Source organism: Telopea speciosissima, chromosome 8 (assembly GCF_018873765.1).
Source record: "Telopea speciosissima isolate NSW1024214 ecotype Mountain lineage chromosome 8, Tspe_v1, whole genome shotgun sequence".
In the NCBI taxonomy this organism is placed as follows: domain Eukaryota; kingdom Viridiplantae; phylum Streptophyta; class Magnoliopsida; order Proteales; family Proteaceae; genus Telopea; species Telopea speciosissima.
In genome coordinates, this window is record NC_057923.1 from 64,379,746 (window position 1) to 64,405,329 (window position 25,584).

Genomic DNA, 25,584 nt, shown 5'->3' on the forward strand with positions numbered 1-25,584 from the left:
GTTTGGAAAAGCTACCCAAATGTAACAAGAAAGATACTATTCATATTCACCACCACATGCTACATGATTAATATGAAAAGGATTCCTACATATCTGCCATAGAAATTCCTTTTCGTTAACCCAATTTTTTTTTTTCCTACATACACCACATGTCCCCTTTGGTGATCCATCTTGATCAAATAACTCATTATTATAGAATCTTTTTATTCTTTCCTAAAGGGAGTAGTCCCAATCGTTGAAATAGTTCAAGAGGAATTAACTATATCAACAAGTAGAGAAATCAGAAGTCTGAAATTTAACAAATAATTAAGTTATATTGTAAAAGATGTGTCTAATAAATTTGGGCACTTTTGAAAGCTACCATGTAACACTTATTGCCAATTAAAATGGAAGCATGGATTCCTTATGTGAATTTAAAAATTGAGAAGGGAAGACCTTAGGGAGTCTCTATCACCCATTAAGGGCATACCCAGAGCACGAGGTTCCCACCACTGTGGGTCTAGGTAGGGTCATAATGTACGCATCCTTAACCCTGCTTTCTGGCACCCATAGGTTTACTCGAAATAAAATCTCACCATCTAATTCCTCTTGGTGAAATTAGAAGATGAGAAGGGAAATATAGTATGGTGTTAAGGACATTGGAGACCTAGCAACGGTAAGGCTAAATGTTCTAGACAGAAGCTTGCCCTTCCATTCCCGTGCTAAGTCTGGGGACAGTATTGCTTCTGTATAGCAGTTTATTAGATTTTGTCCTATATTGGGTGGCCCATGTACCTTTGCTCAGTTGGGTAGATCTACACTACCACAAGGTGGACTAATCTGGCTATTCCTACTGTTAAAATACCTAAACTTGAGATGAGTGATGGAGGCAATTCTCCATGGAGGTGCTTCAATTGAGCCATTGAGAAGATTACGACATAATCAACAGGAGTGATTCTTTGGTTACCAGCAAACCATCTCGAGTTGTGAAAGATGGGTGAATCCCCTGGATGGGCTACATGCAAAATTTCTTCCAATCATTAAACCATCTAACCCACCATTAAAACCATAATCCTTTATTTTCCATCATCCAACCATTGACTTTTCAATCATTTTCCAAAAGATTTATTCAACCATGTCATCAATTGTGCTTGGACTGAAACTTGACGCATGAATACATGACCGTGTGGCTAACTCTTCAGAAAATTTCAGTGCCAACTGTTCATGGGGAAATAATTGAGGTGCCAATTTAATTGCCACAGTGCAAGAATACATCAATTCAGCCAAGGGCCAAGGTTGGCGATGTATATGATCAATGAAACTGAAATACTGAATATTTGCCGAACTCACCAGAGTCCCAATACTTTTGGGGGCTTGCAATTTCTTAAATGCATATAAAAAGTTCCAATAAAACAGACTAAATGCATATGTAGAACCCCAACCCCCCCCCCCCCCCATCTGGCCCCATTAAAAAAAAAGAAGAGAAAAAAACTAGATTTAAGGTACAATAACAAACTAGGCTATAACAAGGTTAACTATCATCGTCACTTTCATCACTATATGAGACCAAGCCTCCAAGAGAATTCTCAGCAATGTCAGGTGATTTGTCAATATTACAGTTAGTTCCATTCACTTTGTCTGGTGGTTTCTCTGAACTTGCTGCATCTGTCTTTGCCTTCTTTGCCTGTGGCTTGACTGTAATAATCAACCCACCTAATGGTCGATTCCTGGGGTTCTGCTTTCCCAGTGGTTTCTGGTCCTGAAGCAGAAACAGATTGCCCGGTCAGATAAATTAAACTTGACACAGAGATCTCGCTGCCAGTAGTAAACTTTAAATTTATGCTCAGATTCCTAAGAGCAAAAAAAACCCCACAGGAATTTCTTGATTCCCATTGGATCAGGAACTTGTCAACACGATGTGAGTGCACTAGAATATCTCTGCAGTTCAAAACCCAAAACAAACAAGTGCATGAATCTCTATTTGAAGTTGTGAGATGTAAAATTAGGGATTACCTGAATGTTTCTTGGCTAATCACCAGAAGCCAAATCAAATCTGAGGACCTAAACTCTTAAACTGTAACTTCATCCATCCTAAACTAAAGGGAGTTTAAATTCAAAGGATCCAAAGGAAGCCAAGTCTAAAAAATGGGGCTACAGTACACAACTATCAGAGGAAAACAGATGGTCTTCTTAAATGGGACCTGCACTAATTATGCAGAAAATCTAACTTTCTAGCAAAAAATCAAACGACTCAATTAATACATGGTAATGACCATTTAGGAATATGCAACCTGTCCCACTATCCCACTGGTAGACCATAAATGGGTGCCTTATAAGACTATCAAATTTAATGCAGGCAAGATATACTGTCTCCATCAGGAACCCAAGAGAAAAATCAACAATTCCCTATAACTGCAGAAAGCCAGAAATGATGCACTTGGATGAGGCTGACTAGTCACACCAAGGAGAACTCGTGTCATTGTATTCCAGTGCTTTACCTGATTTTGACATAGTGATGCAGGTGCACATCAATGGTTGGACCATCTTGGCTTGGTCTGGAAACCCAGTGTAAAATGGGTTAGGTCCAAACCCAGTTTTATGGCTCAGTAGGGCTGTCTAGGATATTTTCTATTTAATGGGATATTCGTAATTTGAAGTTTATTTAATTATTTGGTATTGGGTGTTAGCTACGTAGGGTTGAGAGTCCAAATTAGATTGAAACTCTATTTTTAGTCATAAGAGTTTTATTCAATTATAGGATTAGAGTCTAGGTGATGCAGATTCATCACCAAACTGGGCTTGTTTGCCTAGGAATTAGTCTAGGGTTGGGTTGTATACATGTTGGGCATCTGGTCCATGGGGTTTTCAATGTAATAGGCCACTTTATGGGCCTAAATTATGGGTAATAAGGTTGCATACGGGATTAGCTAGTTTGTTTCTTTACAAAGTTTAATTCTAAGTTGTTTTGGGTGAGTTCAATTGAACCGGTTATATTTGGTTCAATTTAAGTTGCTGAATTAATTCTTTACTTAGAATATTTGGTCATATTCTTTTCTTATTCTTCATTTTCGTTTCTTTACACAGTTATTCTGTAGGCATGCTCTGTTTTGCGCTGCAACTGGTTAGTGACAGATAGAGTTGATCTCTCTCAATATTGTTTTGTTCAGCCTCACTTTTTGGAATATCAATCGCTGGTCAAGGGTGATTCAAGCCCTTGGAGATTCACCTTCATTCGTAACTTCCTGATGAGACCCTCTTGACTGAGATCAAATCTGGCCTTGCTTTTACAGCCAGGTCTGATTTCAGAACTGAATACCCCCTTGTTTATTTGGTGATTCAACCTCCTATTGGGTGTGGGTGTGAAGTCCCTGAAATAAGAACTTATCCCTGAAATTTCAGTCCAATCAGATTTGCCTTAAGGAGTTCTATCAATCGAGATGGAGATGGTTAACGACTTACCGCTGGGCTGTGTTCTTCTCCCATCGTGAGGTTGAAGACAACCTCATATTGGGAGTTTGTTTTATTATTTCACTTTCCAAAATAACCTTCTTTCTCTCCTTTATTACCACCTAGCCTTTACCTTATATTTGCTTCCAAGTTTGTCCCAGGATAACAAATACTAATTCCTTTTATGTCTTTGACCCACTAGAAATTTCTGGTTATTTACCAATCTGCAATTTCCTTTTAAAACTTGAGAGTTTTATTGATTGGGTGGGCCCATCAGCGAACCAAGCCGGGTTTTGGAACCTCGGATCTGCATCACATAGATGATTTTCATGGCAGACTAGATCAAATGCCGGAGCCCCTGTCCACTGCATCAGTCTCCCAAGCCACATGGGAAAAATGGCATTTATAGAAGCTGTTTTTGTGGTTACTTCACTGAGTCTTATATGTAACAGCCAAAAGGAAAAATTGGAACTCTATCCCTTAACAGGCTAAAGAAGCTCCAGTGTTGATAACAACAGGCAGAAATGATTTTAAAAAAAAATTAATAAGAAGAAATAAAAACAGGTACAAAAACAAACTGCCTAAATCTCTCAATCTTTCTTTAATAGGTTGTTCATTTTTGTGCCTAAATAGCATCTACACATGTAACAAAAGACACGCAAATCACAAGTTCGACTGACAGCTCACCTCAACTTTAGGTACAGATGGTGTCTCCTTAAGTTCATGTATGATTGAAGAATGAGCTGCTACTGCTGCCTGAAATGAAACAGAAACAGTAAGCAGATGAAATATTGTAAGCACCCAACAGTGACCAACTGACAATCGACAAAAGTTTAGATGCACATAAAAACTCAACCTGATAAGAAAACACGGAGAAACAAGTTCCTAATTCTGTTTCTGTTAAAGACTTCCTTCTACTCTTTTAGATCTTGATGTTCAACTATGATAAGTCAGAAAGTCTATAACCCTGTTCTCCTCTTTGCCGAGCAACAATAGACCACTTTCCATGGTGATTTGACTAGAATCTTCCATCCCAGTGACCATTCCAATTTCTCCAACACACCTATAATACTAGCTAATGATCAATCAACAGCAGAATTTTATCAAAAAAATTTAGTCCTCACCCCCCCCCCCCCTACAACACTACCCATCTTATCTATTTTGGGTGAATAAATAATTCATTACCAAAAGTAGGAGGAGATATAAGGAGCACCTATGAGGGGAAAGAAAAAACCATACAGAACGGACTAAATACAACCAAAGCAAAACCTCTCAAAGGAAGAGGAGATAGAGGGCTGAAGAAGGGAATGGAGCAGGTCCCAGGAAACAACAATATGCCTGTTCCTTGGGGAGTCAACACAATGAGAGGTGACTGAAGATAGATTGCAAGTGACCTCGAAAGCTATGGAATCCCAAATCTGCTGAAAAGATCAGGAGTTGGAAAACCAGTTTCTGAGATTTCACTCCATCCAACTATGATTAATGGTGCCACCAAAGGCAAGCTTACCCACTACGTCACAGACTTATCCACCCAGATCCATTCCCTCTAGAATAGAAGGATCTTAGGATGAATGAAAAAAGACTGTATTGGGAGGCACTTGGAGAGGGCCTGCCAAACAGTGAAGCTATGGCGGGAGATGTAGCTCTTGAACCAAACTAACTTGCGCCAGGGGATAAGGTGCCATGAACTCTACTAAGGTCTCAAACCGACTTGGAGCAGAATAGGCCCATAGAAGAAGCAATCCAAACCACAATATCTCCCCTACCTCTAGGCCTTCTGGGAATGGAAGGCAAGGCATCCCAAATGGCAGAAAACAGGGGAGAGGAAGAAGGCCACCCTGACAAATGATCTCTGTAACCAAAGGTTGCCTACTAAAACAAGAGCTGTATATAGCTCTTCCACCAGCTAAGAGAAGGAGAACACCCATGGGGTGCCAATGGTCAAGACAATGGCGGGTTGCGACACCGTAATCATTAAAAAAATGATGATTAAATTGTTCCCCCCCCCCCCCAATTAAAAGAAAAAGAGGCATAAGAAAATCCATTGAATGGTGAACCACGTGGTTGAGATTGGCCATGAAATTTGCCATGTAGAGTGAAGACTATCTATGTGGTGCTCTATCTATACACAGTATGATCAACCATATCAGCCTGCCGCACGGCACAAAAAGGCCACCAGATAAGGAATCCATGGGGTGCAATGGATTCCTTATTTGTCAGACAAGGAATACAGCAATGGTAACAGTGATAGTGATAGTAATAGTAAGAGTATCAGTAATTGTAACAATAACAGTAACAGTAACAGCAAAAATAACAGTAAGGGAGGGCTGGAATTATCATTCCGGTAGGGTAAACTTTCAATCAGCAACATGTCAAACTTAATTTCCTCAAGCACATGGCATACCATGTATTGGACTATTCTCCCTAATTTTTTTTTTAATTTCTAGTACTACTCACATTCTACTTATTTTTTTAAAAAAAGTTGGGGGAGGGAGGAGAGCTTCACAGAAATAACCTCTAGATAAACTGATTTCCCCTCCCTCTAGATGGTTGATTGAATTTAATCTAAGTAGACAAACTCAAACATTCAGACTAGTAGAATTTGTTAACCTTGATGTTATAAAACAGAAACTGGTCATTACTCGTAACTGGTAAGAAAATTCACCTGGAAGCTCCTCAGCTGTTGGGCTTCTTCTTCTGCCAGCTGCCGCTCATTTTCCCTTCTTGACTACAGATAAACAATTGAAACTTCAGAAGAAGAAAAAACAAATTGTTCTTGAAAATGCAAGTGGCAGGCGCAAGACAGGAAATTGATAGTGCAAGTGAGAATCAAAATATAAAAGTAAGATCAGTATGCAACTGTCTACAACAGACAAATTAGTATCAACTCTCTATAACATCAGATGCATAGTTCGAAATTTCGTCTCGTCTCGCCGTTTCGGGCTGGTCGAAATTTCTGAAATATTCCAAAATTTCGGTGAAATATGGTATTTTTTCTGCCATATTTCAGCACTCCATCTCGGTGGGTTTTTGGCCATATTAAGGCCTGATACTTCATATACACCCTTATTTAAGCTAAATAAACACATTTAAACCTTCATATTGAAAAAAAATGAACTCAAAGTGGTGTTTTGGGTTTGCACCCTTGACTGACAGTATACGGTCGGATCCTAATGTATAAATAGTTAAATACACATTGTTTAAAAATACCAAAATATACCGAAATTTGAACATTTTTTCATTTCGGAAGCCCATCTCGTCTCGGTAGTGTCGAAATTACCGAAATTTCGGCGATATATCGCGAAATTTTGAACCATGATCAGACGGACATTCATTCAACTCAAGCAATTATTAGTAGGCCTCATTTGTAGATGGATATCCAAGCACAGAAAGAAGTATAGCAGTGTACACACACAGAGGAATGTAGGTGTCAATGAACATGCAGGAAGGGCATATAACCTGACAATGCACATACATGTGCAATCCAATGTTTGTGTATCCTTGGAAACTGAAATTGATAAATCAAACATGTAATAAATGATCAAGAATGGTTGTTGTTAAAGTGTGCCGTACTACTGTGGAACAATACAATGTACCGTAAACAAATGGTATAGTGTTTGAGTTGTAATTAGTTAGTTGTTTAGTTTTTTTGGGGGGGTTGAACAAAAAAAAATCATTACGAAGAAACGAGAAATAAATATACAAAAACAAATCCCAGCCTTTACAAAGGGGAAGAGGATTGAGATTTTAAAATAGAGGGGGAAAGGCCCCAGGAATTTACAATAAGCTTAAACTAGGGGAGTCAACACAGCGCCTGGCAGACCCCGAAATCTTGGATTTCACTTCAAAAGATAATAATTTTTTTTTCTCCTAGGCTAACATTTGTCCTGTAAACCATGCCAACCTGTAGAAGAGAAAGGGCAGTCAAAAAAAAATGTGATCCACATCTTCACAGGCATTCCAGCAAAGGCAGCATTGGGGCAATACAGGAATCTGATGGTGAATGAGAAAAGACTGTGTAGGGAGGCAGCCAATGAAAACAGTGAAGCTTGGTGAGGGATGCGGCCCTTGAACCAGACCAAATTGCACCAAAAACCTTGATGCTACCTCGAGCCCTGACGAGATCCCAAGCAGACTTGATACTGAAGAGGCCCGAAGATGAAGCAGACCAAGAGACATCACCACTCCCAATAGTTCTAGAGATGCTCAGCAAGGCACTCCAGATGGCAACCAAAGGGGGGGAGGCCAACCATCTTGCCGAATAATATCTAAAACATAGTTTCCAAGGCGACATCTAGGCGTCCAGGCAGCTTTGTCTGGATTGGCGCCTTGGTCACCTAGGCGACGCCTAGGTGCCTTGCTGGTGTCACCTTAATTTTGTGCCCCCTCGACCACCTTGGTTCGCCTAGGCTCCGTGACAACTATGATCTGAAACCATGTCTAGCCTGTTGAAGATGGAGCTATAGATAGCTTTATCACCAACTGAGAGCAGAAGAACTCCATAAAGGTGCCATATAAAGCCAGAATCTAGTAGAGGTCCAATCATCAATATGAGATTTGATAATCCCATAAGCAAGAGGCATGAGCTTCAAGATCTTCCTCCAAACCCAAGAAGCATTAGAGAAAGAAGGAGCCGTAGAATCATTGCGCAGGGGGAGAGAGTAGAGCCAGTCAACCCAAACACTCTTCTTAGCCACTAACTTCCAAATACGCTTAATAATACCCACATGATTAACATCTTTGATCCTTCTCAAACCCAAGCCTCCTTCATCTTTAGGAAGACAAATAGAGGCCCAACTGATAGGGTGGAGAAACCTAGATGTATCACAGGATTCACAGCCCTTCCAAAGAAAGGCGAACATAAGGGATACCAACTTTGAAATAGTGGACTGAGGGATCCCAAAAACGCCAGACCAATAGATGTAAGAGGATTGAAGCACAGATCATATCAATTAAAGGCAGCCAGCATAAGGAAAAAGCCTCCCTTTCCAGAGCTGAAACCTTTTGCGAAGGCAATATATACACAATATTTGGGTGTCTAAAGTCAAAGAGACTTTAAGAAGGATGAAAATAGGCAAGACTCCAGGCCCAGACGGAGTCGCTATCGAAGTGTGGAAGAGCTTAGGATTATGTGGCTTTTCCTGGCTAACCAAGCTGTTCAACAAGATTTTGAGTACAAAGAAAATGTCAGATGATTTGAGAAGAAGCATTGTGGTCCCGATTTATAAAAATAAATGTGATATTCAGAGCTGCAATAACTTAGAAGCATAAAGCTAATGAGCCACACGATGAAGTTAAGGGAGAGGGTTATTCAGATTTGAGACCCACCAGAGGAAAGAAACGACTATTTCGGACAACCAATTTGGCTTTATGCCTGGTAGATCCACGATGGAAGCTATATTCTTACTTAAAGACTCATGGAAAGGTATAGAAAGGGTAAAGAGGATCTTCATATGGTCTTTATTGACCTAGAAAAGCCTATGATAGAGTCCCTAAAGAGCTAATTTGGCACATTCTAGAGAAGAGAAGGGTGCCATGTAAATATGTTGACATAATTAAATATCATTTACGGGTTTACCGATACTATGCTCAAACAAGGAAAGTGGAACTTTGAGGGAGACACCAATGTGATGTGGAACGAGATGATGACATGTATTAAGAGGACGGCCAAAGATGTGTTAGGGGAAGCAAAGGATAGTCGTCAAGCCCCTAGGGAGACTTGGTGGTGGAATGATGAAGTCCAAGTAGCCATTAAGACCAAGAAAGATTATTTTAAGATTTGGCGAAGGACTAAAGAAACCGAGGATAAAAAGAGATATAATGATGCAAGAACCGAAGCTAGGAAGACTGTGGGGTTGGCTAGGGCGAAGAAATATGAGGACCTCTACACCAACCTAAACACCAAAGAAGGAGAAAAAGCTATTTATAAGATAGCTAAGATGAGAGAAAGGAAGAGGAGGGATTTTGATCAGGTGAGGTGCATCAAGAGTGCTGATGGAAGAGTATTGATGAGAGATGAGGACATTGTAAAGAGATGGGATGAGTATATTTGTGACCTACTAAATGGAAATAGGTCGAGTAGAAATGACCCGGACGATTCCTTTTTCCAATAAGACACCACACATCATAGATACATAAGAAAGATTAGTGTGGCAGAAATTAAAGTAGCCTGAAGAAAGATGAAAACCGGTAAGACCCCAGGCCTAGACGAGATTCCAATAGAAGTGTGGAAAATCCTTGGTAGCTGTGGGGTTCATTGGTTAACCAATCTGTTTAACAAGATTTTAAACACAAGGAGGATGCCAGATGAGTGGCGAAGAAACATTGTAGTCCCGATTTACAAAAATAAAGGTGATATCCAAAGTTGCAACAACTATAGAAGCATTAAGCTTATGAATCAGACTATGAAACTATGGGAGAAGGTTATTGAAGCCTATTTGAAAAGAAAGACTCATATCTCGGTAAACCAATTTAGCTATATGGTAGGTAGATCCACGATTGATGCTATCTACCTATTGTGGAGGCTCATGGAAAGATATAGAGAAAGCAAGAAGGATCTCCATATAGTCTTTATTGACTTGGAAAAATCTTATGACCGAGTACCTAGAGATTTAATCCAACGTGTCCTAGTGAGGAGAGGAGTTTCTAGCAAATTTGTGGATGTCATTAAAGATATGTATGAGGGCGTGGTGACTAGTGTGCGATCTGTGGGAGGTCGAGGAAGAGAATTCCCTATTACGGTCGGATTACACCAGGGAACAGCCTTAAGCCCATATCTATGTGCTCTTATCATGGACGATCTAACAAAGGACATTCAAGATGAGATCCCGTGGTGTATGCTCTTCGCTGATGATATCATTTTGGTGGATGAGACAAAAAAGGGATCAACTCTAAGTTAGAGCTTTGGAGGTCAACTTTGGAGACAAGAGGCTTTAAGATTAATAGGTTAAAGGCTAAGTATATGATGTGTAATTTTAATCACACTACGATGGATATTGAAATCGTGCGCATTGAGGATAGAGAGATACCACAAAGTGACTATTTTAGATATCTGGGGTCAATCATAAGTAAAGAAGGTGGCATAGAGGATGATGTTTCACAGAGAATTAAAGTGGGATTGATGAAGTGGAGAGGTGCGTCTAGAGTGTTGTGTGGCCGACATATTCCTTTAAAGCTTAAAGGAAAGTTCTATAGAACTGTTGTACGACCGGCTATGATGTACAGTGCAGATGAGGATGTTAAGATGGATGTGTGGAAAAACAAGGAAGGATGAAGTACGGAATGAACGTATTAGAGCGGACGTGGGAGTCGCCCCAATCAATGACAAGCTTCGAGAGAGTCGTTTAAGGTGGTATGGTCATATTCTTCAGAGGCCTAGGGACGCCTCAGTAAGGAGGAGTGATATGATCACGATTGACGGAGCTAAAAGAGCTAGGGGCAGGCCTAAAATGACCATAGGAGAAGTGGTGAGGAAGGACATGCATAGCCTAGGTCTTGTACCAAGTATGATTTCGGATAGGGCCTATTGGAGGACAAGGATCCATGTAGCGGATCCCGTTTGGCTGTGTTTCTCCTGTCGTGCTGGGTTGGGCTTCTTCCCGCTTATTATCTTATTATCTTTCTTCTTTCTTATTGTGTCTTTCATTTGTCATTTGTCATTTTCCATTTTTCCTCTCTTTCCCCATTCTTTTTGTTAGAACTCAATTTCCCTTTGTGTGTTTGGATCCATGTAGCCGACCCCATTAAGTTGGGATAAGGCTGAGTTTGTTGTTGCTGTTGTTGAATTAAAGATATGTATGACGGCATGGTGACCAGCGTAAGATCTACGGGGGTCATGGTGGTGAGTTCCCAATTGCACTTGGACTACATCAAGAATCATCCTTAAGTCCTTACTTGTTTGCGCTTATCATGGATAATTTAACTCAAGACATACAAGATGAGATCCCTTGGTGTATGCTTTTCCCTGATGATATTTTATTAGTGGACGAGACAAAAACAGGGATTTAACGCCAAGTTGGAGCTGTGGAGATCTACCTTGGAATCAAAAGGTCTTAAGTTATGTAGATCAAAAGACAGAGTACATGGTGTGCAACTTTAGCAACACCACAACGGCGAATGAGGTGGTCAATAGCAAGGATAAAGAGATACCTCAAAGTGGATTTTTCAGATACCTGAGCTCTATCGTAAATAAAGAAGGCAATATAGAGGATGATGTTTCTAAGACAAAAACAGGGATTTAACCCCAAGTTGGAGCTGTGGAGATCTACCTTGGAATCAAAAGGTCTTAATTTAAGTAGATCAAAAGACAGACTACATGGTGTGCAACTTTAAAAACACCACGACGGCGAATGAGGTGGTCAATACCAAGGATAAAGAGATACCTCAGTGGATTTTTCAGATACATGAGCTCTATCGTAAATAAAGAAGGCGATATAGAGGATGATGTTTCCCAGAGAATTAAAATAGGATAGTTGAAGTGGAGAGGTGCAAGTCGGTGTTCTATGTGATCGGCGTATTCTTTTAAAACTCAAGGGAAATTTTTAGAGGACTGCCATTTGACCTGCCATGATGTATGGTGTGGAATGTTGGGCAATGAAGAAGCGGCACGTTGATAAAATAAGTCTGGGGGAGATGAGGATGTTGAAATGGACGTGTGGAAAGACTAGGAAGGACAAAGTTAGGAACGACCATATTAGAGCAGAGTTGGGAGTAGCCCCTATACATGAGAAGCTATGAGAGACTCATTTGAGGTGGCATGGTCATATGCTACAGAGACCTCTAGATGCTCCAGTTCGAAGGAGTTCAAATTGAAGGAGTTAAAAGAGCTAGGGGTAGGCCTAAAATGACCCTAGCAGATGTAGTGAGGAAGGACTTGCATAGTTTGGGCCTCCTCTCTAGCATGGCATTGAATAGAGATGTTTGGAGGACCTCGATACATGTTGCCCCTTTTAGGTGGCCTTTTTGTGTTTTTTGCAGATGATGTTGTGCTATTTCCCTTTATAATTATTATTCTTTTTTAGTCTCAGTCTTTCAAGGATCCATGTAGCCGGCCCCATTTAGTTGGGTAAGGCTGTGTTGTTGTTATTGTTGTTGCTGTTGTTGTTATTGTTGTTGTTGTTTTATAACATGTCCACCACAGACCGCAAGATGAAATTGTCACCCTGTCCCTCATCAATGAATAAATTAGCAACCTTCACGTCAGGCAAGCGAACTCTAGTCTTAAACACAAAGGAATCCATGGTTAGGTTTGCTCTGATACCAAATAAAACAATCTTAAAATCCAGATTAAGTAGACCCAATAATGAAATCTGTGATCAGATCTGAGATAAAAGAAACAATTGCATTTTAAGGAAAGAAATCAAATTGATGGAAGGAGAGGAAAAAAGATGAGATCGATCTTTTGGGGACGAAGAAAAAATGAAATTTGGGATACCAATCCCGTATGCACTGCTTAATAGCAACAGAACTCTTGAAAGAAAAAACTCATCTTCTTTACTCAAACCATCTCTAATTGATGAGGGTGTATTACATATATAAAGACCTTATAAAATTCCTAATTTGACTCATAAAAGGACTCCTAATTACACTCACACACTCAATAAAGTAAATAAACTCAAAACTCAACTCTATCTAACTATTAAGTATTCTATTCTACCTCAAACACTCATCAACTAATCCCGTGTACTAACTTTATCCCCACTTTAAGGGCTTATAAATTAGGCCTATTACAATGAAACCGAAGAAAATAAAGGGTCCAATCTATAATATAACTACCCAAAGGTCAATTTCAGCCTATTGGACTGCCACCAGCACCTTATGGGCCTCCCAAGCTTGCACATTGGCCTCCATAGGGGAATAGGGATTAATGTCTAATCCAACTGCACCAGAGAGAGGGGGGGGGAACAGATTAAAAAGAACAAGAAATACTGTGGTAAGAAAAGTAAGAAGAGGCATAGATGGGGAGAGAGGATTGGGAAAGTGAGGAAGATTGAAGGTCACAGGGGGAGAGGGAGAGGGGCATATGGGAAGAGACTAGGAGAGAGAGGTAGGAGAGAAGAGAGAAGGGCAGATGGAAGGGTGCAAGAGAGAGAGGAAGGGGAAGAGATTGCAAAGAGTTGATGGATGGTTAGAGAGAAGGGGGAGTAGGTAGAATGCACGAGGGTAGGGAGGGCATAGAGGGAGCTGGAGAGAAGAGGGTATGTGTGTAGAGACATCACGGCTTAGAGAGAATAGGAAGTTCATATAAATGGGTTGAACCAAAACCAAACCATTGATAACTTGAATAAACAGGAGAACCCGTCTTAAGTCTTAACCCAATTAGTAATCCAGTTGGATTGGAGCAGAATTGAAAATGGATGGTTGAGATGGCCACGCCCGAGTACTTCATTTACTGTTGTTCTTTCCTTCTGTTTTCAGTGATGGATAGTTCACTACCAGTCTAAAAGAAAATGGGAAGAAGAAGAAGAAGATGGAGGATAAGGCCATACACCATACCACATCCACATGTACTGCAATGAATTAGCTCTCTCCAACAACATGGTTAAGCCCCAACAGGACAAGACGCTGGCATCCTGTCTTCTACTTTGACCCTAGGTTTTTCAACATGTTTTACTTTCACTATTTCAAAAGAATATGAGAAAACAAAAGACAGCAATTAAAATAATTTGAAGTACACACTGAGTCAACTGGTCAGCCATCCAACTACAAAATGCAGTTACTAATCAACACTTAAACAGCAACTGATCACATGCCGAAGAGTAACGGAACAAACATAAGCCAAGAACGGTACAAAGAACATCTCATCCATGAAGTTACATTATTGATCTCCCTACTAAAGCACATACAACATGATGCACTTCTATATTACACAAAACAAACTGCATGTATCAATAACTTGAGGGTAATATTGGCATCAATGGAGATTGAAATAGCAAAGCACAAGTCGTGTAACCAACCCACTTAATCGGGCTGACTGAATAAAGCTTTCTTGAGTTAATAAGAGTTCAACATCAATGGAAAAATAAAATAAAATAAAAACCCTCAAACCCATCTTGGTAAGCAATCTACCATAGTTTTCTTTCTAATAAACAAGAACAAAATGGCCTGCACTTCAAACAGCAGGCCACTATTATAATCCCAGTTTGTTGTTGTCGTCATACCCACTTAGTGAAGTGCTTTAAAACCCATGCTCACCATCTGCAGTTTTTCCAAAAACTCTGTCTCATCTTCATCCAGGGCTTTGGGTGGTCCTGCGAAAGAACAGAGTCCCTAAAGTTCCTCCTTTCAAGGTAAATTAAAAGCATTCAGTGAATAACACAGAAAAAAGGGAGGATGAATAGAAACAATTGCTTCTTCCTCAAACTGAAAATTTAACCCCTAAAAGTTCCTCCTTTCAAGGTAAAAATTGTAAGCATTCAATGAATAAAACAAGGAAAATGGAAGATGGATAAAAACAATTCTCTCTTTGATGCAGCTATGCCACTAGGGGCAAATAAGAGTTTTTATTATTTTAGGGGTTGATTTTATAATTTGACTTTAGATAATGATAGTAGTAGTTGCTGTCAAAGTCAATTTTAGACTCCAGTTAGTCTTTTATTATCATCCTCTTTAAGTAAAGCATGTAATTGATGCATGCTAGATTGGAATGAATAAATTTGAAAGTCTGTCAATGGCTGCAAGAGCTTAAACCAGTTCAACTGGTGATTCTCTCCTCCCTTCCTGGTCTGGATTTCTTCTTCTGATTCCTCAAGTTTCCAGATCAGATCTCTTCTTTACTTCCTCTATTTACTTACCTTCTTATCTGTCTTTCTTCCTCTTATTCTTTCCTATCCCTGACTCCCTGAGTTCCACTGAGCTACTTGCAGCCCACCATACTTGGAATAAACCCCATCAATTCATATTTGTGCTCTTTGAAATTTCATAGGGTGTTCAAATGTACACAACCACTGTGATAAGAACCAGGTCTTCGACCAAACCTGAGTTCTGTTTAACCGCAAGGATGGAGTTCAGAGAAATTTTAATTACCTTGTGAATGCTGGTTGGGGTGTTTGTTGACTGGATTCAAGAGTCCTACATGTTGACAACCTTACTCTGAAATTTTGAGTTGAATAGTGTTATATCAACTGAGATCTTCCACCTGAATTGAGTCTAGCTACCATTGGATTTCTCTTCTTATCCTTTTTTTTTTTTGGGTAGAAGGATTTGTCTTCTTATCGAAGGTTGGAAAAAAAAAAAACAAAAAACACTGTTCCCAGGAATTACAATTATGCCCTAATGTTTTAAATTGCTTTGAATCTTTACCACTTTTATTTAATTCCCCAGAATACCCCACTTATTTATGTGCATCCACTTAAGCCCATTATCTGTTCCTCTTCTTTATTGGTCTTGAACTTCCATTCAATTATAAAATTGCCACTGTTTCTTCTTTATTGGACCTTAATCGTTTTTTGTGGACCCAAAGTGATCCAATTTAAGGGTTATAGAACCCAGGATAGCATCATTCTTCCTCGAACTGAAATTTTAACATTCAAAACAGAAAGTATTAAAGATGGTGAACCTTCTAGGTAAGACATGCAAAGGCTCCAAAGTCCTCAGTTTACTAACAGAAATCAAATGAAAAATAACATCGGAACCATTGCAGCTCAATAATCCCCAATTTTACTGGTAAGATGTTAGCATATAAAGCTATAGATATGTATAAGATTTTCACAATCTGAATCATAGTTGACACGGCGTCTAGGCGATCCAAGGCGTAGGAGGGAGGACCAACAAGATGCCTAAGAGCCCGCCCAGGTGATGTCTTGACAACTATGATCTGAATAACTCAATCAATGAGAAAAAAAAGAAACTCACTATGCTTGAACCGTTCACTGAATTCTGCATCTTTCTTGTCTTTATTCTCCTTTAGGATCTGCAGAAAATACGGTAATAAGTTAAAACAACAGAAATTACCCCAAAAAAAATTATGCAAATAAAGGATTGTTTGTTAGAAAAACAAAGCCCAGAAATGGGATTTGCAGAAGAAATACGAAGATAAAGAGAAAAACTCAAACGCACAAACACACAACACAAAGATTTTACATGGTTCACCCCCAAGAAGGTAGGCTACATCCACAGCCGGTGATAGAACTAGGTTTCACTACTTCTCTGAAGAATATTACAAACCCTCAAATCTCACATGCCTCTCTCAACGAGATAAGGACACTTAATAGAAAAAGCCCTAACCCAGAAAAATACAGAAATGCCCCTAGAGACCCAAAAAGACCACCCGATCAGGGTCGAACCAGAACTGAACATATGTCGAAATACATATCATTTCGAAGGTCTCGACGAGCCCTACAGGACTCACCGCCTCTGACAGTGATGTATCCAATTTTTAGGCCATTCAGACGCACTTCGAGGCTGAAACGGCCCTCCGAAGATCCCCACTGTACTTTCTGGATTGAGATCAGGCTTCACCAATAACATTGTTGTATAGATATCTGTTCACTAGTAGCTAAGGCTCATGGAGAAGGATAAGAAGAAAAATGCACCAGGGAGAAAGAGCGAGAGAGAGATGGCACTGGTGTCGTTTGACATGCCATATCAGGGTAGACCATTATATCCACAAACAAAAAATTCACAATAATGTCCTGTACGATATTACATCATGATCACTCCTCCCCTCCCCCTTTCACTTGGGGGGGGACTTTCAAGATTGGATGAAAAAAATAGTTGCCCAACTTGCTCAAAATAGAATAAAAATGATCATTACTAATCTTCTTTGATAAGAAAGCCTAGTTGTTTGATATCCAGTCCTCACATGCAGTGAATATGCTTCTAGGTTCCAGATCTGTCCTTCACAAACAGGCCTCCACTAGGAGAAAACTAAGAAGTATAAGGACTCCATGTGCTGACCATGCTGCTTCAAGATGAACTTTGCTATGAAAGTACATAAACTAGGTAACTCAAAATATTCTGGTATGGTTTCAGGAACCAAGGAGGCCAATGGAGGACCAATTTTCTGATTTGTTTGCCATAACCTGAAGCAGGACTGTGTTAGCGAAGGATCAGATCAGATGGAGATTAGTGATAGATAGAGAGCATGGGTGCTTATTTTTAGAAGGAATTTGAATAAATGGACGCTGGATATATGGGCGCAACTGACGCAAGTATTAGAAAGTGCAAGGACTATGAAAAGCCATCATACAAAGGATGTGGAGCCCTAATCACAACGGGAGATTCACAGTTTGATTTTTCAAGTTTTCCATACACAGGAGGCATAGAATGTCCACATAGAGTGATATGGAATCAGTAGGTTCCCTACAGGTGACTGTGACTTCAAGTAGACAGCATCATTAGAGAAAAATCTTGACCATCAAAAATCTCGCCAAGAGAGGATAGGAGTTAAGGAATAAGCACTGCTTATGCTCAGAATGGAGAAGGATTTAAATCACTGGTGCAATCATTGTATATAGCATGGGCAGAGTTATCTCAGTGGTTGGTGTTAGTTGGGTCTCTCAGCACCCGACTGTGATGCGACGTCGGGTTCAATAACCTGGATAATGGGTTGCTATAGGCCCACCCAGATGATAAATAACTCAAATAACAAAGGTAGTGACAATGTCATAATTAAAGAGACAAACCAGAACCAACAAGTGAAGAGAAATAGAGATAAGGACGAAACTGGAAGCAATTACTTAAGTAGGGATGTTTCTAGAAAACTACTAATAAGGATGAAAGAAATAGAATAACTAAGGCCTACAAGGGTATTTTTGTAAATTGAAAAAATGGAGGGTTTAATTTATATAGCAAGGAGGTTGTCTTCAACCTCTTGACCATGAGCCAGGCAGAAAATAGGTTTCAGTTCAGGTGTTTAAACTCCCTCACATGACCATAGTTTGATCTGAAATTCCAGGCAATAGATGCCAACCTAATACCGAGACAGATGAGCACCTTTGTCTACAACCATGGGATTGCAAAGTGTGGTTGAGAAAGCGAGACAGGTGAGCACCTTCGTCTACAACCATGGGTTTGCACTGAACCTTCTAAGGGAGAAGTGTAAAGGGGGCTTGGTCAAGCTCGACATCACCAGATTTGCCATAAACTATATGGTATTAAAGAGCTTTGAGGCGAAGAAGGCCGGACTCAGATCTTTGTTTGCATCTGAGAAGTGGTTTGGGTGAACGGAGTTGAGTTCCCCTGACGGAAGAGCAACACAAGCAACCATTGCATCTGAGGAGTTTTGGGCCCAGTTGACTAAGGTGGTGAAAGTTTTGGGCTTAGTTGTCTCGGTCCTGAGGATGGTGCACTTTACTTTCAAGTCCACCATGCCAAAATTGTATGTTGTTGTGGACATAATGAAGGATCACGTCTACAATGCAATGCCACATGGGACCAGGACCTTCCTGAAGATTATCAAAGGACCACTGGGAGCTTCAACTTATGCATCCATTGCATAAGGCTGGTGAGTATTTTTTTTTATGTGTCTAATTCACATTACATTTCATTATTTATACAAGATATTAGTATACATTGACAATATTTATATGTCAATTTCCAAAATACTATCTAAACCCCAAGTATCAATATAACCATAAACTTGGGATGAATCCAAAACTTGTAGAAGCAGTGAAGCAAGTTGGAGCCAAGAAGTGTACTAGAGGCTTTGTGCAACCATGAGGTGAATTTTGTAGCTCTTTGTGAATATAAAAAGTAATTACTCCGAATGGGTTCCTAGGATTAACAATTAACCAAAAGGGTGTAGAAAAGTTTCAAGGGATGGTTTGGGGAGTTTTGTAGCCATGGCCAGGCAAAACTTCTGATTCTGGTATGCAATTCAGTATATTATTCTCTTACTTCCATCTGTATTAAAACTTGTGAAATGCAAATAACATGTCTAGTTGTTGTAATGCAGCTGAATGGAGGGTGTTATATGGGGGTTCGACAAAACATTTGAGGAAGATAATAATCAAGGTCCTCTCCCAAACATGTTCTGCCCCGGTTGTAAGCAAAACTGGAATACGTTTATGCTCATCCACACAAAGAGGCGCAGCCGATTAGGTTACCAACGTCTCGCTGACTTGGTGCATGTGCACTACAATCTGAGGCTGAAGATGCAGCATATACGCTTGGGTATGGAGAACAAGAAGAACCAGATCAAGCTCGCCGACATTTTGCAAATCGAGTTAGCCGGTGATGGGTCAGCCTGGGGGTAGGCCTAACCCCATATAGCCAATTAGATGGGTGCTGATGTGGATGACTATATGGCTTCAGAGGGTCGGATACACTCATAGACACCCCGACCGTTCGAGCCTGTACTCGGCAAGATGATAAGGAGGAGGGGGACCTTGACTGGTCCATTTCCTCATGTGGTCAGACTCGCATACCGTCACCGTCTACACCTAGAAGTAATGGCGACAATGATGATGGTGGTGGTATGAGTAAGGCCAAGCAGAGGAGGTGCAAGAGCCGGAGCCAATTCGATTCACTGGGGAAACCCAATTTGAGCATGCCACACAGGATACGGATCATGGTGCATGTCCATCCTCCTCACGTGTAGGATACACAAGAGCACCTCATCGACGATTCCAACAAAATGAGCAAGCTGATTGTATGGACAATGATAGCTTGTCTAACACTCTTAGAGGGATGAGTTCAGGGGACAGCAGAGGAAGTGGGCACTAGCATGCCCCGTCCTACCAGAGACAGTAGCTGATCTAGTACATATGGCCATTTCACTGGCATGGGGGAGCATGCATCTTCTTCATCCATTCCTAGTTTTGAGTATGAAGCCAACCTTGCAGAGACATATTGGGTCATCCTTTGTCGGCAGCTTCTTCTCCTACCCAGCCCATCAATCGTGCATGCTGCCAACACCATCTTTTAAAAGTGGCTCAGTGGCTGGTTCTTCACATTATGGTGACCTATACGCGAGGATAGGTTACCTCCAGTATGCTGACGAGGCCGTTTACAGGACAGCTATGGAGAACTACATTCGTTTCTTCTCGCACACCTTGACGTGGCATGCATTTGTTATCCAGTCGGAGGAAAATGCATGTCAGCTCTATTGGACCATGAGTGGACTCGATCCAAAACGTCATAGTTCATATCAATAGACAGACACTATATTGTATTGTTGGGACTTGAGTGTCTATGTATTGTGAATTGTACTTTGTAGTTTCTACTTTAACTATTTCTTAAATAATTAATCAACATTATGTCCCTTCATCCATGGTTGCATAATTTACTTGTTAGGGGAGAATTTTCTGTCCGGGAGCATGGCCCTAGTGCTAACGCAGGGACCAATGGAAGCGCGCACGGAAGCATCAACAGGGACGGGATTTCCACCTTTCATTGGAAAGGCGGTCATTTTGTGGGTCCCTATGTCTAGGCGCAGGAGCCATGCTCCTGTACAAGCTCCTTTTTCCCTTACATGTTTTACTTTCTTATTTTGTCTTCTAGTACTAACTACTAAAACAAAGTGTAGAATAGGCAATATTACATAAGGTATACAATATAGCTCGACGTTTACTGCCAACCAAGGATGCAAATCCAAAACACTATTTTGTGTGACTTATTTTGCAATATGAAGGTTTACATATATTTATTTAGCCTAAAACAAGGGCCAATGAAGTATCGAAGCCTGTTATGGCCGTTTGTCCACCAAAACGACCAATAAAAGCACCTACTGAAATTTTGGTATTTCGATCGTCTCGATAATGATTGAAACAGCGAAACGAAACAAGTTTTTGAACCATGGATACAAGTCACAATAGATCAAACAACCAATTGACGAAAGAGATCCAAACCTCTGAAAATTAACCTAGCAGAAAGAGGAAGAAACAGACATTACTTAAGTTGGATTTTCATTCAATAGAAGGTTATGGGGGCTAAGGCTTTAGTGCGTGAATCACTCACGAAAGGAGATATCTCACTCAAAGTTTCAAAGATAAAGGGAGACAGATGAGAGAGATCGAAGTCACCATAGGGAACTATTGGTACTATTAGGCAATGATCAAGAACTCTGTGCCATCACTGGTTTCGACCAACCAAAAACCAAGATTTCCCAGGTTCTGGTACTTTCTCCAGGCCAACTCGAAACCTAGGTTTCAAGGCCCAGAAGTTTTTTTGCCCTGATTCTTGTTGTGTTGCCTAGTTTTGACATTCTGAATCCAATCCATGCATTAGTTTTACATAAAGAACACTCAAAATAATACATGTGGTTTTGAGCCAAGTTTAATAGTGTATATTGTTCTTGGACATGGTATCAAATAAGGTTTGACCGGAACAAAACTCCTTCAATATAAACCTGGTGTTTTCTGAAAGCTCCTCCATATGACACCATTTCGATTGGCATTTTTCTTCGCGTGTCATTTGGAATGATTTATATTGAAGGAGTTATGTTCCGGTCAAACCTTATTTGGTGTGCACAAATACTGTCAAAATTGCTTTGAATGAAAATATTTTTTTAGATATCAAAACAAATGAATATTTTACCATTCTTTTGGTTTTTAGCAATCTTTTACCATATTAAAATGCATTGAATTTTTAGATTTGAGAAAAACCCAACATTAGAAAGTTGAAAATTTCACCTATCGCCGAAAATCCAATTTTTGTTCTTAAATTGGGGGTTGGCTTTTATCCTTTTAGAATTTGATTGAAACATTTACTTAAATGATATTTGGCATAAATAAATTGTTGTCCTGATTTCGAGCCAGTTGTCCTCAAGCTTCGATAGGGATAAGTGAATTTATATAGGTGTTCAGGTCAAAACTTGCTTAAATAATAAGTAGGAAGGAGAAAATAAGTGAATGGGGAAAGGAAGAGTGCACCAGCGATGGGGAAGAAGCGTGGAGGAGAGGAAGGAGAAGCCAGCGACCAACAATCGCAACACAGTATGGTAACAACTAGTAACTCTAAACTCTCAATACAATATTCATCTCTCTCCCCATCATATGCATATATAAGAAGCAATCCAACTCACAATAGAAAACTACTCAACCAGGAAATAAGCAAACAACTCAAAGAAAGTCCCCTTGGTAGCTAACTCCTACCAAAATATAACATAATAAAATAGAACACTATAATTCTATCTCCTACCAATCCCCTTTCAACCAAAAAGCTAGTTTTGGGACCGATTTGTCTAGGTCTGGGTTTCTATATCGGGTCATGTGGGTCCAACCATGATAGCACTTCTACATCAAAGGGAGCGCGCAAATATTATGCGAAGAATGGTACCTTTCCTAAGGGCTGGTGCATATGGAGATAGAAAAATGGAACAATATTTAAAGCCAAGGAATCTTCAGTTCACAGGATGGTAAAGAAAGAAAAGATAAAAGTGTCATTTTGGATGTCTATGTCCTGGAACTTGGGGGGACCGAATACTTATGATATACAGTATATTTGGGATCATTTTGCATGGGGGGTGTGGGCTGCTGGGCTGATTTGAATTGTATTGGAGGGCCTCTGTTCAAGGGTCAGTTTGAGATTGTACAGCATCATTGTAAAGGCTGCTTTTTTTCCAAGTCATAGTAATACACTCTTACATAGCTTCTCAAGAAACCATTTAATCAAGTTAGAGAGAGAAAGATTAGCATGTCTACAAATCTCTGACATTTACTGGCATCAAAGATGTACCCTCTTCACTTGGCATATGGTTCTGCTAATAGGAATATCTTCTGGTTTACACCCCCAACATAACACCTTCCTGCAAGGAACGTAAGCTGAAAGATAATATTCTATTGCAAAAGTAATATTTGAAGTACCAAATCATGGATTCTTTAGCGGAGATTATTTATAGGCCATTATTGCCTTAAAACTGCTCTATTAAAAAAAAAAGGGGTGTGGGGGAGGAATGCTTGAACCGGCTATAGGGTATATTCTGGTGATCACTCAAGAATATATTATTTTCTCTCAACATAGTTGGGTAGTGAAAAATTGACTACATTATCGAAAGTTTCTGTTCCTCTTCTGAACTAAACAGATTACTATGAATGACCTTTTCCGAACTAAAATGTACAGCATGAAGTTTCCTTTTATTCGAATAACAATATGAAAAGTAACACGACACACACACACACACACAGTGGAGGCATGTATATACAGACCTCGAAGAGAGGCTTATCCCTCTGCGCTGTGCCATCATCAGCACATTCCCCCCTCGTTTTTTTAGCTTGGTCCAACTGCAATACCACCAGAACGAAAGGAGGGAGGAAAGACGTATCAGAATTCCAATATTTAGGATTAAAGAAAAATACAGGAATCGGGTTACGGTTTAGGGTTTAGAGTAGTCAGATGAACCTGTTCCTCCGAGACGAAATTCACCAGCCTGAGAGGATGAGCGGATTCTTCCGCCATTCTGATATTTCCTCCAACGATCCTCTGGCTTCCGAAATCTGCTTCTACAAACACCCTCCCTCTCTCCCCTCCAAAAGATAGTTACACCATACGGTGAAGGAAAACTCCCCCGGGTATAATTTTCATTGAAACAAAAAAATAAATAAAGTTTCCTATTTGGGAGCGTGGCCACTGTGCCATTTACAAGGATGTAACAAGTCTAGGCTGAACTAGGGTGGGCCGGATCTTTGAAAACACAGCCCGGGTCCACAAGGCTCAACCTAGGGCCTCCAGGCCTGGCCCATCCCAATGTTGACCTCAAATATCTCAGCTCAAGCCTGGCCTTACCGGACTCAGGATGGGTCAAGCTTGCCCTATTTTTATCTATCTTATTCTTGTTTTTACATAAAAAAATTTACATACAAAATTTTTTTTTTTAAAATAATTTAAAATATTTTAAAATATTTATACATTTAATACATTATATATTAATGATATATATTAAAAAAATTATGATAATCCAAAACCCTTATTTTACATATATATCTATATATTCAAAGGCAAGGGATCAATATGATAATCCAAAACCCTAAAATAGGCTAAACATTTAAGTGCTTGTTTAATGGGCAATTTGTCTTTTTACTAGAATTTTCTCAAGATTTCATAATAAAAGAACCACAATTAGAAACCAAATGTTTAATTTTCCTATTTTTATGTGTCAAGTCCAAAGCAGATTAAACAAAACTTTTCTCTTATTAAGAGATTAACTCATCTTAAAAGAAAGTACCCAAAAACTCTCTCTTTGAAAATTTTTAACCGTTGTAAATGGGAAAAGAAATATCCTAAAAAATTTAATATATTGTTGATAATCAAATATAAACTTCATAATTGCACCAGTTAAAAAAAATTAAAATTAGGCGCATAAGAATATCTTTAAAAAAACCTATAATTCTTATCTTTTGCAATTATAATTATTATAATAGATCAATGACAAAAATCAGAAAAACATTTTTTTTTTTTTAATTGGGATGATAGTTTTTTTTGTTTTTGTAAAGAGAAAATTTATTTCAAAGGGTGGCAAGAGGAGCACAAAGCATCCTGATTACAAAGATCCAGGATCCAAGGAGAGGATAAAGGCCACATTGTCTGTCTTGCCACAGACAAGACCCTCTAGGCTAGAGAGTGCACCACACGGTTCGCATCTCTAGAGATAATAAATGTATTTTCTTTTATTAGGATGATAGTTGGGGGGGGGGGGGATGGCACTTTGGGTCATTCCTATCCCAAAATATCGTCTTATAACGTTCGAATACCCAAAAATGTTGTGACAATTGGAAAGATAATTAGGCGTTTGGGTATAAACATCTCATTTTGTCACATTAAAGTGGTGCACAACGGTGACAAATAGACGTCCTAGGATAACATGTGGAATCCAACTTACGTAAACCCACATGATGTTTTGGACCATTCTGATCAAGGAAAATGAATGAAAAAATTAACAAATGCCCCCAATAGGGCTATCCAAATCAAAGCTGGTCAAACGATATTGAAATCGGATCAAACTTCATGATTAGGTGAGTTTTATCATTAAAACTCTTAGTATTTGAAAATGGTTTGAAAGCAACTTTGATCTGACTATTATTTATGGGCGCACGTTCTTTGTCAAGGAACGCATTTGACCGCAGCTTGCACCCAGACATATGGAACGGGACATGGGAGGAGTTTGGGTTATCCAGGGGGCGGGGCGATCATTTCGCCCTGAGCCCCCATAATTTTATCTCATTATTTATATAAGATTTTTACCATTGAACCGTGGATTCTGCTTTCAAAAGAATTTTTTCA

General features: G+C 39.7%; 1 protein-coding gene and 1 long non-coding RNA gene across 4 annotated transcripts; one reads left to right on the forward strand and one right to left on the reverse strand.

Moving 5' to 3' along the window:
- Positions 1-1,331: 1,331 nt before the first annotated feature.
- LOC122670341 (PSME3-interacting protein) lies at positions 1,332-23,813 on the reverse strand. Of its 3 annotated transcripts, none has more exons than XM_043867181.1 (7): positions 23,707-23,813; positions 23,514-23,588; positions 16,279-16,336; positions 14,620-14,675; positions 6,092-6,154; positions 4,114-4,182; positions 1,332-1,732 (listed from the first exon to the last, which is right to left on the reverse strand). In XM_043867181.1, the coding sequence occupies exons 1-7, from the start codon at positions 23,761-23,763 to the stop codon at positions 1,511-1,513; spliced, it is 600 nt and encodes a 199-aa protein (XP_043723116.1). In that variant the 5' UTR covers positions 23,764-23,813; the 3' UTR covers positions 1,332-1,510. The 3 variants fall into 3 exon arrangements, with proteins under 3 accessions (XP_043723116.1, XP_043723115.1, XP_043723117.1); XM_043867180.1 differs by having other exon boundaries at positions 1,332-1,738; XM_043867182.1 differs by lacking the exons at positions 14,620-14,675; positions 16,279-16,336 and having other exon boundaries at positions 1,332-1,738.
- LOC122670342 lies at positions 6,805-24,352 on the forward strand. Its single transcript, XR_006334198.1, has 3 exons — positions 6,805-6,979; positions 18,927-18,932; positions 24,341-24,352. It is a non-coding gene; the product is annotated as an uncharacterized LOC122670342 (long non-coding RNA).
- Positions 24,353-25,584: the final 1,232 nt, after the last annotated feature.

Bases quoted from the DNA above. Each gene is read 5' to 3' on its own strand.
- LOC122670341 (XM_043867180.1), bottom strand. From the start codon at position 23,763: ATGGCGGAAGAATCCGCTCATCCTCTCAGGCTGGTGAATTTCGTCTCG. The intron at 14,676-16,278 runs GTGAGTTTCTTT...GTTCTTTCGCAG, and splicing joins CAGTGAACGGTTCAAGCATA to GACCACCCAAAGCCCTGGAT. The intron at 1,739-4,113 runs GTGAGCTGTCAG...TTTCTGCTTCAG, and splicing joins CATCTGTACCTAAAGTTGAG to GACCAGAAACCACTGGGAAA.